This window comes from Vanessa atalanta, chromosome 10 (assembly GCF_905147765.1).
Source record: "Vanessa atalanta chromosome 10, ilVanAtal1.2, whole genome shotgun sequence".
NCBI classification, from domain to species: Eukaryota; Metazoa; Arthropoda; class Insecta; order Lepidoptera; family Nymphalidae; genus Vanessa; species Vanessa atalanta.
Window position 1 is genome coordinate 3,835,135 of NC_061880.1, and position 19,459 is coordinate 3,854,593.

The following is a 19,459-nucleotide window of genomic DNA, read 5'->3' on the forward strand; positions in this document are numbered from 1 at the left end:
GATGATCGCGTGTTTCTCGTTACGTGGACTCTTGTTTCGTTCTATATATGATCGAAATGACGAAACTCTTGTGAAGAAACTTCCGACGTGATACCGATGTCCACTGACTATGCCAACGAGAACACCTTTTCCTGGTTGCTCGTTTGGATCTCCTGTATTCATGCACACTAAAGGTCCGCCTGAATCACCCTGGAAAAGACAATATTTGTGTGTTTTTAGTTATATAACAATTTTTAAAAATATCCCGACTGTGTTTATTTACATTCACCCTGAAGAGAGTTGCATCCTAGCCAATTGCACGGCATATATTAAACTCATTATTTCACTCAAATATATACCTACATGCATTCTGGTGAAAAAATGTTGATACAAAAACCGAATATTTTTTTTACTGGCCCACCCCGAATACAGGTCCTCGGTCATCTTATTCAGCCTATCCAATCTATATTATATACGATAGGTAAAGTCGTTAATAAAAATCGACACTTCCTCTTACAAAGAAGAATAATGTATCAGAAATAATTTTTTAAACAATTTTTTTAAAAACTAGTTAACTATAGGATATTTTATTTGAATGTCTAATGTCATACTCAAAGTAATACTGTTATTCAATATTTTCACTGACTAAATCGACTTGTTCAATAATTTAATATATTTTATTTTAAGAGGCCTATAAGGTTTATACGTATATCTATAAAGTGATCGCTTTTTGATTAAGAAACAAGAAATTTGTTTCATTACATTTAGCGTATTTTGAAGAAGGTACAATATAACTCGATGTAAGTATATAAATATTAACGTTGCCACAGAAACATGTGTATGTGTGATATATTTTAAAAAAAAAATTTTTTTTTGGTATAATTTACCTTTCCTACATCAGTGAATTTACTAGAGGTACATATGAATCTTCGCATGTTTCTTCGATGCATCTGATTGCATCTAACCATAGGGATAAGAGTCAAATCAGCCAGCAGAAGTTTGTCGGATGACGCCTGTAAGTGAATACAATATAATATCATATAGAATTCAAGTGTGCATTTAGATACTATACGATTGATATGAGGAAATATTATGATAACTCATCATACAGATTTTTATAATATTTTCTATCAACATTCATTTTTCAAAACTTAACGATACTTACTAAATAATCTTTAAGATATAAATATCCCTTTAACTTGAGATGAGAGCTAAAATATATCTATCTATCTTATAGATTACTGTTTGTCGTCCGTGGCTTCGATCGTGTTTTAGGGGTTGGTCGTTAATTGTCAGGCATGAAAAAGTAGCTTATATCCTTCCTCGGATTTCAAGCTTGCTCCACGGCAATTTTTTTAAATTTGGTTTAGTTGCTTGGCCGTGAAAGAGCAACAGTCAGACAGACAGGGTAACTTTCGTATTTATAATAATAGATTGCAATTGTATTTTAAAGTTTAATTTCTATATTAGCTGAGAAATAGCAGGTGATAGGTTATTATATATTCCAGTTTCACTAATGCTAGTGGTTCTTATAATTTCTGGAGGAATTCTTGGCATTTTTCCGAAAAACATTAAAGAGTCCCCATAATTATTAGTGAACGCATTTAAATATAAACCAGAAACCGGATCATATAATAATAATATATTTAAAGCATTGTCCATGTGTATGTATTTAATATAAAGTTTAATTCAACCAAAAGAGGACAAGAGCCAAACAACATTTCATATTGAATTGACGTGATATAATTGCTCGAGAACTTGAATAATCTATGATTTATGATATTATTTATGTATTTGGGTTTTGAACGAAGATGATATCGAAACTTAGTAGATAATTGGAAAGCAAGAACTGTAAGCAGTGCACAATATAGGTGAGCTGGTAGTATTTCGCATGGTATAAGTAGGTCTAAGGTTTGTTTATGTTCATTCTTCAATTGGAATAGGCTATAGGAGGATAGTCATATATTAAAATTTATTGACAACCTTATTTGAAATTCGGCCATATCCAGACACTAAGCATTTTCCGTGGTAGTCTGTCAAACGAATTGCATGCGGAACATAGTTGACGTAAGAGTTGTACACAAATGGTTTAAATAAGAACTGAAATGGAAGAAAGTGTGGCGTTAAATGTAATTAATTCTAGAAGAAAAAACAAACGCAATGGCAAAATATTTCCCATTTTATATTTTAACTCAATCAATTTCTATCACTAGTTAGGTATCGAACATTTTTGTACAGATATGTAGATCGTGCTACTTTTCAAACGTGAAGGTGACGGCTAAAAACATATGGAGGAAGCCTGCTAGTGTCTGATGATTGTACTATAGCAGCGTGGTAGTTGCACACCCTCTTCTAAAGAGGATAGGTTTTTTTTTGCCTTTGCCTTAACTGGTATTTTATTTTGTGTTGTTCATTATATGGATAATAACTAAAATAATTAACCTAAGTTCCAAATATTATTAAGCAATTCGAAGGGAATAATTTTATTCAGTGATTTTTTTTCACATAGTTCTACATTGTTTATGGTAAGTTTTTAAAATTGTTGTCTTTGTACATTGTCGGTTATTACTTCAATATAATATTATAAAAATATTTACAACAATAGCGATGTCATCTTTTGGGAAGGCGTATGTCGGAGGATATACGACCTGTTTCATTTTTCTCCATTGTCCATTGGCTTCGCTGTCAAATTCCTGATAGTAGCCACGATTTCTTAAGTTCCCAGCTACTGCGTATTTATGGGACAACGTTTTCGGAGTCCTAAAAGATATTACATTACTATTTAAACTATTTCAATAATTTCAAAATATATCCGAAATTTTTATTGCGCTTTTTTTAATCGAATAAATAAATGTCTTAATTCAATATGCTAGTTACTCTTTAATTATCGTTATCATCATTTCGCCCTTCTTCAGATCATCATTACTTCTGGCTGGCAAGCATCCTATGCTCGTGTCCACTATAGAACTTGAATCAGCCATATGTTCTTTAACATATGTTACAACCCACTGCCACTTCAATCTGCTTATTTTGCAAGCTATTTCGGTAGCTCCGGTTTTCTCCAGTTTAAACTTATCTATTCTTTATCTAATTATACCTTTTAAAAGTATTCCGAGCATAGTGATGAACGTGCAGAAAATATTTTAAAAACAATATTGTCTTGAAATACCGAACACATTTTCAATTACTACACATACCATATTAAATTAAATACAATTAATTCAATTAATATTTTAGTTGGAAACCCAGTAACTAATGTTATGCGAACCATCATTTCTACGTGTCTATGCAACAATTATGACTATTATAGGTTACATGTGAATGCAATATAAAACAATAATTAGTAGAGCGAAAAGGGAAGCATTTAAGCGAATCTTTTTATTAACTATTTGAGTAGTCGAGAAGTAAAAATAGAATATCTTGAAAGCGTAACGTCTGAAAATGGTAGTTTACGTAATAATATAAACTCATAAGTTAATCCATTGCATTTATAATAATGATTTTAATAATTTAAAATATTATGTTGTTTTTATGATATAAATAATATTTATATAATTGTGATTTTCTGCTGAACCGTCTGGGGTCACCTATTCTACCAACAAATATCAATAATTTGTATTGCTGTGTTTCCGATTTAAAAATTGAACGATTTATTGCCAGACTTATAGAGTACTTTCGATATTTATATTTTTATAGTTGTTTGTACTTTTTAGAGTACCAATTTAAAGGGTTTGAGGTAAAAATCATTTACCCTTTGCTTGCCTGTCATACTAAAATAAATATATTTAAAAAAAATGTCGGAAATACCCGCCGCCACCGCACAGTTTCTGACAAGCGTTTGGGTTTTCAGAGAAGCAGTGGGCTGCCGAGAGAAGTTTCGTTGGTCCGATAATTGTACCTCCACAGAATGTAGTATATATTCGTGACCGTTTGATCAATGTCTTAAACGCCACCTAATAAAAAAAAAACAATCATGAACTACAGTTTTGCTAACTTTTAATTTTTTTATTCACAGCTTTGTTTAACTACATTTACTGGGAAGCTAAAATGTTTTTATCGTAGACAATTATCATATAAATTTAGACCTTCAGTAATCTAGAAAGTTAGAAAGGTCGAACCTGATAGGGCACATCACCGAGCTTGCCCGGCTTTCCGTTTACAACACGAGGCACGTACTCATCGTTATAAGCTGTGTTATTCTTCGCTTGTAGTAAAGAAAAACCAAATATATATAGAAAAATAAACACAGTTTTAGGAAACATTAATTTTATGATTTTAAATGACATTTATGTATTTTGACACACATTGGCCTGAAAGAAAATTTATACTGTATGACAAAGAGTATAGAATCACTACATTTCTATATGATAGATGATTATAGCTGATGTCATTTAAGGAACCAATTAAAAAGACCGCGTTTGACATGCTTTCTCACTCGTTAATTATTTCCGTCTCTACTTGGACACTGTACAGAATACAAAAAAACAATGATGAATTAAATATTGATGCCTAGAAGCTAAATATTATAAATCAAAGTTGCAAGTACTCGGAAAGAAGGAGGAGAGACGATAAAGTTCTGTGAACCAGCCTTTAACCAAGAGATCATTTAAAATATTTTAGATACCTAAACAATGGTATTTTTTGAGGAAACAATATCCTTTTCCACAATAGTCAACTTTCATAGCAAATTTATTGCATTGCAGTTGTTCGAGCACGAGGGAGTGAGTCGGCAACATAAATTTTATCCTTGTAGCACAAATATAATGAAATCCTACTACAAAAAAACGCTACCACATTGTTCCAGAATGGGTAGGTACCCCCCAAATAATTTTTCAATTTAAATTAAATAAAAACTATTTAAAGGTTACTGTTTATCAGAGAAAGTAGAATCACCAAGTTTTTTTTTATTCAATTTTGACAACTTAGTACCAATATATAAATATTAACCATACCGATAGTTATTTTATTATCTTTGACATCTAGATTTATTACTAATCTGCCGTGAGGTATCTTTATCGTAAATTTAAAATTTATGAAATGTTTTTCATACGTAGTTATATTTCTCGTGATTGCACACAAGTTAATCTACAATGGATGTATACAGTTAATACCCTACGATGACGACTCATCTCAAGATTTATTTAATTTTAGTGTATGAATCATTAATATTTCTTCCACCCGAGTACAATAGAGTGACTCTATCACAACCCATGCAATAGGTAGGGAATACCCTCGTCTGGAGGATTGTCTTAGTAAACGCATTCAGGAAAATTGCACCCAACAAAAGCATTCCCAAAAAGACCAAGAAAGGGATCAAACATATAAGTCTGTTAATCAACATGCAACCAACATGGTAGACCTCATAATATGAGTTAAGGGTAAAGAATGAATTAATATCGTTTATGTTAATATAAAAGCTTAATAATAAATACATTTGTAGGAATTAATAACAGAAAACAAAAAGTACGAAGCATTTGTCGACATTTGTACCCTCAAAATTTTAGGTGGTTCTAAAGCGAAAATTACTCAAGTCCCATATCAAGTTAGTAAAGTTATATCAACAATTATTTTATAATAATATGCAAGTCTCAAAGTCTCTGTAAGTCTATCCAAAACCATACCTACCATAGGTTGCTTTAAGGAGAAAATTTCTTGGAGGCTATATTTGGTCGTCGTTCTGTGGAGGGTCTTTGGTAACCATGAAATATGTGATTACAGCAGCACATTGCCTTATTGATTCAAAGTAAGTAACTTTAGTATGCTCTACACCCTCATCTTTAGAACATCTCAGGACATACTAGACTACTCCTATAAGTATAGCTGCAGTTGCCGAAATCTGTCAGAATGAAAAACTAAGATCAAGAATTTTGATAATAAGTCATACTTGATAAAACTTTATAATTTAAGGTTGGGAAAGTTAAAGAAACTAAGCAATATTAGAGTTGTTGCTGGAACAACAAAGACAACGGTGAGCATTTTGTCACTGGCTGAGGAACATTGGCGAAGGATAAAACATTTCTATAAGCACGAAAATTATAATGAGACTATTTTAGAGCATGACTTTGGTGTGATAGAGGTAAGTCCACCCTCAGTCCAAATTAATAATGAAGGAGATTTCATATCTGTTAATACTTCAATGTCTTTATAGGTAAATTATGCATTTATTACCTCTAGTAGAGTCAAACCAATTCGCTTACACTCTTTGAACAATAATGAAACTGTAAATGATGGACAACAATGTCTTGTATCAGGTTATGGACTCAAAGAAAAGGTTAGTTTATAATATTCTCACACTTGCAATACGAATTAAAAATAATTGCAGTCCATTACCAAAAAATTGACATCTTACTCGGTTCTCGCGATATTGTTAACGCTGAACGTGCCGGACTGTATCGACCGACCGGTCATCGTGCCACTGGTGCAGCGTTCTTTGCGCGATGATAATGTCAGCGCGGGTGCGACGCGGAGTTGATACGTCTCTCTCGATTATATATTAATGAACATCTGACTCGAGTTAAAAAAACACTATTCGAGAAATCTTTGTCTTTTCGAAAATAAAGTGTGTCTGGGCTCTTATTCTATTACAATAAATAATTAGTTAAATTCAATTATTATGGATTGAATTCGAAGAAAACAAAATAAATATAAGATTTAATTAAGGACTTTGAAAAGTAACTATTATTTAAGCATATATATTATTTTGAGCACGACTGTTTTTTTGCAGAATAAAACATCTTTCTCTTTACAAATGGTTTGTGTTCCAATAATAAGCATTTCTGATTGTAAAATGTTCTATCAGGAAAAATATTTGCACTCATCGAGTTTATGCGCGGGAACAACAGGGAAAGATAGTTGTCAGGTCTGAATTACTTTAAATTTATAACACACATGTCTTACAACTAACTTTGTATAGTGCCTGTCATTTTTATATAGCAATAATATTTTCATGCTTGCTATAAAAATTAAAGATTCCGTTATGGAATTTATGTACCTTTTATTGAAATACGAAATCAATATACTCGTTTATCCTTTTGGTCCACATAAAAAAACACGATTAAAAATTTTAGGGCGATTCTGGAGGACCTCTCGTTTGTAATGGCGTTTTGGTCGGAGTCGTTGCTTGGGGTGCAATATGTGGTGTACAACCAGGTGTATACACAAAAATTTCATCGTACACTTCCGACGAGCATGTACCATTCGAAAAGAATGCCTTCACAAAACATTGCAAGTATTTCGCTCCATCGATAATTGAATTTTATATTTTATGGGTTTTTTTATTTTATAATGAAGATATATTAGTACTTTGACGTTATCTTTAATTATCTATGACATATATTCTGACTGCTACAAATTACATTCCTCTCATTGTTTTACATGTAACAACCTGCAAAACAGCCTACTACTGTGCAAAAGCCTCTTCTCCTCTTGAGGGTTGAAGTTTATTCCACCAAAGCGACTTCTCACATTTTTTTCACACATAAAAACTCATAAATAATATTAAAAAATGTGAATAATTATCGAGGTACATTTAGATAAATACATTTCTTGACTATATAAGTACAATTGTACATCAAAAATAATTAATCTTTATTACTAATATTTAATGAGATATTCGAAAAATCAACTAACACCGGGTAGGGTTTGAACCCAAGAACTAAGTGTTCCGTGCCGATACTCTAACTAACTGAGCAATCTACCGTCCCATGGAGTCAGTATGTAATAATTTTATTACGCATTATTCTATATAGTTTTTTTTTTGGTTTTTATTATTTTCATATTTTATTTATTATCATACCATATTTAATATATTATTTTATGTTTACTTATTCGGATTTCGTAAATTGCCCATTCAAAGAGAATTCACTTTTTGCTTATTTTCTTCTTTCTAAATTCTACGTATAAAATTCTATGCTATGTTTTATTTTGTTTCGTTTGTTTTTTATGTGTCCATTTTTTGTATTGAAATAGTCTCGCAGGCTTAGTCTTGTTCTTGCTCAAATCTTGCACGGTCAGTCTTTTTGCCCAAGTACGATTTTGGCAACACTAGTTTGCGCAAAGCCCTAAAAACGTATAAATAGAAATATATCGACAGTTTTAGTATAGCTTCACTATCTTAACACTACTTACATCAAAGCATTATTTATTCATACATACCTGATGATCATATTTTGTTCCGCTTCAACTTTTTTGTAGATAGCTTGTATTTATACTCATATTGACTCCTGTTCATTTCCTTTTATTTGTAAAACAACAAAAATTGGTATACTGGTATTATTAATGATTGTAAGGCCATCTGGTAGCTTATATCGGAACTATTTGCTATTCAAATTGAACTAAGCTATGTAATAACTTAGAAAAATAATCAAAAGATGGCGCTAGTATTCAATGATTAAAGCTGTCGGTATATATGGCATTTTAAAAAATTCGCTAGATAGCGCTGACAATGACTTCAAGGTTTTTTTTCTTTTCCTACAGGGAAGTTAGATGGGCAATGATGGCCACCTGATGATAAGTGTTAACCAAGGGCCATTGTCAGTCGTGCTGTAAGACATTTTAAGTAAATCAAAATTTTATATATGTGTATGTAGTGTAGCCTGCTGGCTTCGTGATTTGTCCTGGTATGGATCAGGTATGCACCAGGTGCATCAATAATTTCGATCTAGAATATATCGAAGGATAAGATCGGATTTGTTCTAGCTTGGAGTCGACAACTCTTTCAATATACCTGCATCTCAGTCATAACCTAGTGGTCTTAGTTAAAATCCTGACCTTCTATATCAAATCTAAGATCCCGTCACCGGAAGCTACCTGTAACGTATGGCTCCGTTAATAAGAGTAAAGCCGTAACAAGATTGATCTGGCTTCTTGTAGATCTATCAAATTAAAATGACGACCGAAGTAAGGATACTCATCTAATCTAATCTGATAATCTCTGTGTTAATACTTGCAGACACCGCTTGCTTAATACTCCGAACCGATTAAACTTTCAAGTATACTGGCTTGGTCACTGTCTGGAGAAAATGTGTGAAAATTTTCACAAGACAGTAGGTAGTATTTACTTACCATTTAAAACTACATGTAAATACCATTTAAAAATACATTATATGTAATTGCGATACATTTGTATATGCAGGGCGATTATATAAATCAAAAAATTAATAATTTTAATTCCACTTTTGTTTCAAGATAATGATAATATATAAGAAGATAAGCAATAATAATTTGATAAATGATATTAGTACAAGTCACAACAACCTTTTACTGCTAATGATAAAAAACTTAAAACACTTTTGCACGTCTATCTAATTTCCTTACTTAAACGTAACTTAGCTTTAGTTTTAAGGCGATCTCAGACAGCTTGCATTAAACATCAGCTGTTACGTCTGTTCCTCGGTCCCTGACGGAGCGGTCGTGAAGGCGAGCGCCGGAACTCACTTCATAAATTATAACTTCCTCTAGTTTAGAGTACGACGGATGACGGGTATCACATTAGGTGAAATTACGTTAAATATTAACTTATATGAATTGTTGTTGTAATCATTTGCTATGGATTCTGTTGTAAATAATTGTACTTTTATGTTTTTGTTTTTTTTTAATAGTACGAATGATAGATTTGAAGTGATATCATATGTTCGCAATATTTATAATATATCGACTTAAAAACTATGTTTATACAGTTATTCAATATTTTTTCTAGAGAAAAAGAATGTATAAGACAGCAAACCTGGGAACTAGCTATTAATATGCTAATATTAATTTAATTTAGGTATCCGTCACTTCATTTTTATTTAATTCGGGGAGGTATGTAAATGCATCACCGGAGTCACCTCTGTCGTCTCTATAATTTTAGTTCGTTAAAAAAACAAGCTGTCAAATATATGCTAACCGTGGGATTTAAGAGATTAACTCTTATCACTTATTAAAAAACCTTGTTAGTAATTTGTACCTAAGTGACAAAGACTGGTAACAGACATATTATAAAATTATTAATGAATTTAATGTGTTTAAATAAAAAATAAATAGACATGCATAATATAATTTGATTTAATAAATATTTTACAAAATAATCGGGCTGAATGAGGGCTTAAAATTATAATGAAAAAGATAATGGCCCCGTGTGGTTCAGCTCAGCCGAAATCTCAGTGTATTGTCTTGAGATTCGTATTTAATTAGCGCGACCTCAAGCTCTGCCCGGATATTAATCTACGCATTACTAATAACCTACTCACATATTCGCACCTGTAAAGATTAATTATCTTAGACGGAATAACGAGGAATAATATTATATTGTATACAATAATTATTATTTTTAAATCACATTGACAATCAACGTTAAACAATGAGGTATTACTGGTATTACTGGCATTATTAGCAGTTGTTTCATATCAAAGTGAAGTAAAATATGAATTCTGATAATACTAACAGATTCTTAGTTAAAATACACTATTAATAAATGGATCATGTCCTGTAATTACAAAATTAACAATAATTATTATTTGTATTCTAATAATATCTATATAATATAAATACTTATATCGTTTTCCGATAGATATTTTTCATGGTGCTTTTTTACTGTCGTTACTAAATGTAATTTTAGATGATATTCTAAGGTCTAATTTCACCAAACTATGTTTGTTAAATCTTAATCAGTAATTTACTAATGAGTTGTTAATAATTAACGGGCTGTTATATCATTAAACGTCCCAGGAACAAAATTTAACAAGCCGTTATTAAACAGAACATTTAACTGAATGGCTTGTAAGTTACTCACTCTTATTTTAAGCAACCAAATTGAAATGCTTATTTGTGACATGTCATTTAGACGAAGTTCGGTAATATTTTATCTAGTCGTATAATACGTCATTTGTTGTGCTGCGCGACCAATTTCAAAAATCGTTAGCTCCGAGTGATTTCAATGAAATGTTAACTACTTTTGATTTAAACCGATTGAAACGTCAAATAATTATAACATGGTAATATTTATTTTTGAGCTGAGGTTATGCAGCATTATTTTGTGCTCTTTGATTGTGTTTGTGGTGTGCTTCTTATTGAATATAAATAACTATGTCAAAGAAAACACGCGGACCGAATTTTTCGTCAAATGAAAAGGAAATCCTTGTTCATTTAGTTACAAAATACAAGGATCTAATTGAAAATAAGAAAACGGACGCAGTAACTACTGCGATCAAAAATGAAGGATGGAAGAAACTAGCGGAAGAATTTAACACGCGTCGCACTATTGTGTCTAAGTAATCTAAATTTTCTAAAACATTATTTTCGAAAATAAAATTGTACGCAGCGTCCATCTTGAGTTTAATTGTCTGTTACGGTCTAACGGACGTCTACAGCGGTGATTAAATTTAACGGCTTGTTATAACAAATAAACACGCGTTAACTCGTGGTGGGACACTCGATAACTTTAACAGTCCGTTAACTGACTTAACAATACGTTAAATATTTAACAGGGTATGGTGAAACTGGACCTAAGTGTTACGTCATTCCGATTAAACTACTCAAATTATCATAAATTAACATTGAGATAGCCTGGTGTTTGAATAAAGCCTTAAATAATTGGTTGTGTAAATATAATTTATCTAAACTGAAAAAAAAAATTAACGGATAAAAAATTAACGCGAATAAAGTCACCGGATACTATTAGTAAATAAATATAAAATAACTCTAAAATAAATGGTCTATTGTTTTACAGTTCTTACTATTCTTGTGTGTGTAGGTACTTACACGCAGAAGTACACTAAGATCAATATGGTACATCAGTTACAAGACTACTAATTAGGTCTAGCAAGTTAAACAAGATAGAACCGAAATACTAATTAAGTGATACGAGTTCCACCAAGCTGCTAAGTTCTGCTAAGTTCTATTGTCTTAGTTTGCTTGTTAGCTTAAACTTAGACGTGTAAACAAATGATATAGGATTAATAATTTGATATTTCTTAAAAAGTAATTCACAATTTGTTATCATTATAAATTTATGTCCTTAACAAAAACATTTCATTTACGCTTGTCACTTCAATAATATAAATTTAAAACAGATAAAATGGCAATGTACAGCTATTTATGTGGTAATATTTTATATTAAAACTTTGTTTGCTACGAAGTTATTGCGTAACTGTGTAAATTGGCTTAGTGGCTAGGACGCATTTAAACCAGCTTGTAGATTGAACTCGTCAATTATAGGTAAGCGATAGATAGTGTTTTCGGATCTTGTCTAGGAATTGACTTTTGGCGATTTTTTATACAATGTTTGTACTTCTGTTATAATATTTTGATTGTATGTATAGGTTTGTAAAATCAAATAAAGACACGCATTGGCCCTTAAACGTAGCCGTCCGTCAGATAGTACTTGGCTGCCATCCAAAATAAATTAGTAATAACTTTACCAGTATATCGGAAAATCGAATGATTTCTAAATTCTAAAACAAGGGCTGTTACAACGAAACAAAACTAAGCATATATATACTAAAACGAGGTCGAGATGCTAGTATCCTATTTAACAGAATTATTTAATTCTACGTAACATTTTTAAACATATCAAACATCAACGTCAAAAAACACTCAAAAAAGTTAGTATAAGAGTGAACAGATGCACCACAATACTTCGTTAAGTAACAAACGCCTTTCAATAAATAACAAATATGATGTGCAGTGCGCAAGTGCATTATACGGTAATACGGGGTTTGTGTACAATGCTGTAATTTTTATTTTAGTATTTATTTTGATTTAATTCAGTAGTTTTGGTATATATATAGTATGAAATAGGTGGCAAACGGGCAGGAGGCTTACTTGATGGAAAGTGACTATCACCGCCCATGGATTACAACATTTAGCAACATCGGGTAGCTTGTGCGTTGCCGGAAACAGTACGGACCTTATTATATTATAGTTATATATTATTTTTAATTGTTTGAATGTTTGTTTTCAGTGAGGCTAAATCTTATAACAGATATAGACTAAAAACTAACAGAGTATTAATAATATAGTAATATAGATATTTAAAAAGTCGATAATAATCATCGTCCTCAAATTATAAAAGTTGTTAAGCAATTAAGTAATAAATTTAGCATTCGGAAGAAAACGGTAAAGCATTGTTATACCATTTGAGCGTTTATTTAATTTCAGAGTAAAACATTATTCATATATATAAGTATGTAAATGTATATATACGTATCCGTATTTCGTAATAAGTGAGCGTTTTTTAAAATAAGTTTTAAAAAGTTATGCTTAATCAAAACAGCACAGAGTAATGCGAGTCGTTAATAGCACAATAAAAAGCTGTAAAGAGTGGGCCACTCGACCCATTACCGGGCATAGGGCTGGTGCTTATTAAAAATGTGGCCTGAATATCAAATTGCTATCTCTCCATTGTGTTCGACCCTACGAGCTTCGCGACCAACGCCCTTCAAATTTTGGACAAGTTTTTGTACAGATTAACAATTCACAGAGAAATTCTTATTTCATATTCGTCAAACACGAACAAGTAATCTGTATAAGTATATTTTTATGATATGTGATATGTTTTGAATAAAATTAGACCCGATTTAGACCCATTGAAGAGTTTCTGTTAGACCTGTTAGTCATTATAATTAAATATTAGTGTATATTTGAAAAGTATAATTGAAAACAAAACAAAGTTGCTTCTTGTCATTTTGTTCATATTTTTAATAATTTGGAACTCAATTAAGTATTTTGTATACTTAATACCTAAAAATAATTACGATTATTTATCATTAACAGATAAACTATACATTATATTTTTTTTTAAAAAGGTTCTAATATAGAAAGTATCAGTCGTCCTGTAACATCTGATTATAGCTTATCTGTGCTCAAAACGTTGAGACAAGCAAAATCGTCATCCAGCAACAGTGCAGCCCGGTGCTTTGTTTGTTTTTTTTTTTTATAAATAAATTCAGTTGTCACATCTCAGATGATAAATGGTCGCAGCGACATCGTAGTCAGATGGCGAGTTTGGGCACTTGTCGCTCGGGGTTCGTTGTTTCGCGAGAGGGTCACGTTTTGTCATATTGTCTATGATTTTTATATAAGTCTAAATTGTGTCTATTGTATTTTGATAGAACAAGTGTTCATAAATGCCAAGTATACAATGAATCTAATATAATTTTATGTCTGGTATATAGGTTTTTTGTTTGATTTGATATAGGAAAGGAAACCATTAACTGGACTATTTGCAAACAATCACTAACGAGCATTGCGAGTAAGCTTTGACCATTGATAATAATACATACCATAAAATTAAACCCTTATTTTCCTTACACAAAAATAGCCATTTCTGTTTTAATGAAGTATTTTTCTGTAACCGACCAATCATTACCAATACCTACTTACGTTACTAGGCATGTTATAAGTATCTGAGTATTGAGTACATGGTTATAAATTTGTTAACTATTTACGCGATAATTTGAACGAAATTATCTAACAATTCTGTTCAAAATATCGTGTAAAATTTTTAGGCGTAAATAATTGTATAAGCATATTATTAGATATAAAGTTAAATTCGAAAAGTTGAAAGATTGTAGAGAACGTGACGTAAAAATTTGAATAATAAGAGCTCCGATCCAATTTCTAGGATAAATAAGAAATAAGCTTGCAAATCCATTTGCTGGGGTTTTCATTTTTTTTCGGCTCCATTACAACGAAGCTCTCCCAATTTGAAAATATTGAATAAGTAATATAATGCTTCCCGAAATATGACGGCAGAGATTATTCAGAGAAACAGAACTGGTATATTATGAATTGTGACTTTTCCATAGTTGCATCTGATGCACATGCTAGAATGAATATAAATGTATAATTATATTTAAATCGATGTGCTCAACGTATAGAGTGAACCCTTCTCAACTAGTGGATGCTAAGGCTGACGACGAAGTGAGTTTTTGTTAAGCGTATCTATCGTGTCTATTATTTGGGAATGTAGTTCGAAATTTACCAATTTGATAAAAAAAATATGGACGTGATATGGAAGTTTTTAAGGTAAGAAAACAATACGCTCATTATATCCTTCATAACAACGGACAGCTATGAAAAAAATAGATGTTAATGTATGCCCAGCGCTTGTAATAGTATTATCTGCCGTATATATACATATAAATGTAATAGGCATATATATTGTATAGGAAATAGTACCTGCAATTACACTGACTCACTCTCCCCACAAACCGGAACACGACAATATAAAGTATAGCTGTTTGCAATAACATGTCAAATAAAACGGGTTAATGAAAGTAATTATCAAGAATGATGCATGATTAACGATTTTTACTGTATGAGATGTTCTATCTGCATCTATTATTTAGATAATCTTTGAAAGCTACCAGAACGGCATGAGCTAAACACATTATGACGAGTTACCTTAGCTCATATAACCGCTAAAATTGCCCTCGTCTGGTTCTACTGAAAATATAACGCCATTAGGTTGATGCGAAATAAGTATGAAATGCTTGACATTCTGCAATTTTGAGGGTTAGTAAAATTGTTACTTTTGTAGCGCACACTGATTTGATTTGGACATTTTATAATCTTAATGTGGTTTCAGTTAAATTATATTCTTGTATACCTATCTATTACTAGTACTATCTAATCCGTCGAAAAAATATAGTGGCCAACAGTTGCCACTAAGTACACCCATACTAGTAGAATGGTATGACGTTTAGTGAATGTCGTAGCTATCACGCACACGAAGATAATAAAGTTTGGTCGTTTGGTTTAGTTCTTTTGTAGTCTATATAGATACAAGTTATAATGCGTACCTAATTATTATCTCTAAATTATTTTCAATAAATAAATAACGTTTATATTAATGCCAATAAAAAATATTATATAAATAATAACAAACAAGACTTCAGTTTTTTTTTATTTCCATTTATAGTTTACAAAATGTATAGTAGATATATTGATATAAACATTTATTTTTAAATAACACAAAAGAACCTTAAAGCACTAATCACACTATCATAATGTCTATTATTAAATCTATATCTATACTAATATTATAAATCTGAAAGTTACTCTGTCTGTTACCTCTTTAAACCGCTGAACCGATTTAGATGAAATTTGGTAGCTAAGGAAAATAACGGTTCTCTTTAATTGATCCCTTGAAGGATAAAATTTGTGGTGAAGGTAAAGTTAAATAAATGTCGTGCGAGTAAAGCCGCAGTTTTAGCTAGTATACTATATCTATGCGCCAATATTATTGTGTCCGTTTCTTTCAACCCTTTAGTAGCGACAGTTCTCCAAACTAAATTGCAATGTCATCATTCTTCTTATTTCAAAACGAACCGATTCGTTTTCAAATATCTATGACTTTGTTTCGTAATTTCTGTAGAATGTGACCGATAATAATCCTCATCAGGAACAGTAGTTTTTAAACGACAGCCGTAATACATCTCTTGTTGTTGTATTTGCGGTCTATTTGTCAAAGGCCTTCTGAATATGCATTCATTGTGGAATCCTTTATGTCAAAATGTTTAGCAATTTCACAAACACAGCGTGTGATTGTTTTTGTTATATTTATTATTTATATCTTTGTTACGTCGGTTTTGAGTTCTTGTGAAATATTATAGATAGGTAGTGTGATAATATGTAAGTTAGTACAGCTTAAGAATATACTTCAATACTACCCTTTCCGATTTAATGCTGATAAAATTCATACAAAGATACCCATCTCTATTCCTCCCCTTGAAGTTGTATTCAAAAATATTTTCTTTGCGGACGCTTACGTTGTAAAATAATTTACTTTACTTTAAATATGAACATTCTAGAACCAGTGGTTTTTACGTTGAAAGTCTCTCAGGACAAACGATTTTATAAATATTAATATTTTATAACTCCGTATAACATATCCAATTAAATAAGTCTACCATACATTTAACGGAAATAAGTATTTTAATTTACACTAAAAAGTAGATTGAGTAAGTATGATGAAGTAACTCGATTCATAATTAATAATATTAATTAATTAATTACTAATATTTCTATTTCAAAAACGAAAAACAGTTTGTAATTCGTTCATTTCATTCATTTTTTTCTGTTTGATAAAAGTATCTCTATCATTTTTTTTGGATAAATAGCAATTTTACTTAAATAAAAATTTTGTTTATAAAATGTTTATTATGATATGACATTCTTTATTAAACATTTTTTAGAACGTTGATTGAAATTTTTAATTAAAAAAATGCAACACCTTATACAAGAATTCTAAAAATATTATTTAAGTTATTTGTTGTTGTAAGACGTTACGGTATAGTTAACATAATAAACAAATAAACGAAATGAATACTTTTATTTTCGGGATGTTATTTGCCGTAATAAATAATCACCAAATCGGGGACATCCGTTGACAGCTTATTACTAAAAAATGACCACTGAAGTGGCCACAGGACATCAATATTCGCACTCGCTACACGGAAACATAATCAATTCTTCGCTTCCGTTCACATCTGTCTGTTTTTGTCGCGGCCGTTTTCAGGCCCTTCATAGAAAAGCAATCGGGTAGTCGTAAACGTTAAGGGTCTGGAAGTACCCCCCGGGGGCGTCTAAGGGTACTACGATGTTTCTTCGCACTAGAAAAAGTACGCTGGTAGCCCTAATCCGGGACAGCCGTCGAGGGTGTTGTAAGGACGGCAAAAAGCGTAATTTAAAGCTGACTTAAGGTTTCGAATTAAAATGAAGTGATACTCGACTTTCGTATACGTTTTTGCGTTTTGAGCTATCTTCACTAGTTTTTATATTTAAATATACATATAAATTAATCGGAAATGTAGATTATCGCGTCGAAATTAAACTAGCATTTTTGCTTCAATTGTGCGGTCATGATTAGCACAGTTGCTATTTTTACAAACTCTTACAAAAAATATTTAAGCCCCCAATGTTATTGTATGCGTTCTAAAACAATGTTTGTTATTACATCTTGTTAATTGCATGAATCAGTTGGTATTGTACCGTAAACGCAGACCAGTGTTTCCAAAGGGGTTGGATGATTTTATTTAATTCAATATACTACAGCTTTCACTATTACGAAATCATATCATAAAATATTTAAAGCATTTATAAATTAACAATGTTTGTATATAATTATATAATGTTTATATAACTACGTATGTATTTTTTTAATTTTATAATAAAATTGTAACATAGTTACTAATTAGGCTTTCTAATTCATAGCGGCATATCCCAATAGACTTTGATCTAGTTATGTATTGGTGTGGCAGAATTGTAGCTTAATTGTGATGCCTGGATCTAATTCCATTGTTCTCGATAAGGCCTTCAATCAGGATATCGAGTGCGTATGCAAATGACTTCGAAGTTACGCATTATAAATATCTTATAACGCGGTTTTGTATAGGGAATACATTTTAACAGTAAAATAATCTTTTATTAAATAAATCACTAACTGTTTTTTTTTATCGTTAGTCGATTTGTTTGTTGTAACAGTCATTGAAATATAGAAATATTTTATATTGTTGAACGCAGACTGAGTGACGTGGCTTGGGAAGTGACGTCACCGGACAGACGACGTGGCATAAGAAAATATATGACACACGCGGCGAGGCAGCCATATTTAGTTGACATAAGAGATAGAATAGAATAGTCGGTTGCTTATGATATGAATTCTTTAATGTTTTTGTTATTTTGCTGTATATAATTGTTACTTGTGTATAATTTTTCAATATTTGATGAATGATAGATTATATCAGAAGTGGGATTGGGTTTATGCCCTATCCGACTCGCCTTCTGACATTTTCTTATATTTCTCACGCATGGACGCTCATAGCCTTCATAAATTTTTTTGAATTTAACGTTTTTAAATTTTTTCTCTTTAAAGGTGTGATGATTACTTTGATTTTTGATTTCAGATTTTATGCTATATGGTTATACTAACGTTGTTAGTATTTTGTTAATAATGTCTGACCAAAAGCGTGAAAGACGTAGCCGAGAAAGAGGACGAAGTCGACATGGCCGGCATCGTGACAAGTCCTCTAGTAATGTTAGACGTCAGATGGATTTGATTCTTGAACGTCTAAATAAATTAGAAGGTAATAATGTGCAACAATCGCCAACGTCGGAAGCCGCGACTACACGGGTACCTTCGGACCTTGGCACACGGACGCCGCAGGTGACAAAGAATGTGGAAGGGGCAGGCGCAGGGTCTTCCTCGAGGACTCAATCTGTGAGTGGTATCACTGATGCAGAAATGACCACCACTGAGCGAATTGTAGATGCATTTCGTTCTATAAATACTTTGGTAAATCATTCATTTTATATTTCTCACTTTGATCCCAGTGTTCATGACATTGATGTTTGGTGCGGTGAGGTAGATCGCGCGATAGCTATTAACAAATGGAGTGATAATGAATGCCTCCCTCGTATAGGGAATTGTCTTAAAGGTGACGCTAGATTATGGCTTAATGAGTGGGTTACAACAGATCGTAGTTGGAGTAATTTTAAG

General features: G+C 31.6%; 1 protein-coding gene across 1 annotated transcript; it reads right to left on the reverse strand.

Moving 5' to 3' along the window:
• On the reverse strand, positions 1-4,404 carry LOC125067060 (transmembrane protease serine 9-like; the record flags this gene model as incomplete). The annotated part of the gene is made up of 7 exons (XM_047675438.1): positions 4,380-4,404; positions 4,098-4,183; positions 3,787-3,932; positions 2,577-2,739; positions 1,963-2,079; positions 867-992; positions 1-189 (listed from the first exon to the last, which is right to left on the reverse strand). Coding segments are annotated over exons 1-7 (852 nt in total), but the record flags the coding sequence as incomplete, so codon positions are not given.
• Between the last annotated feature and the right edge of the window lie 15,055 nt (positions 4,405-19,459).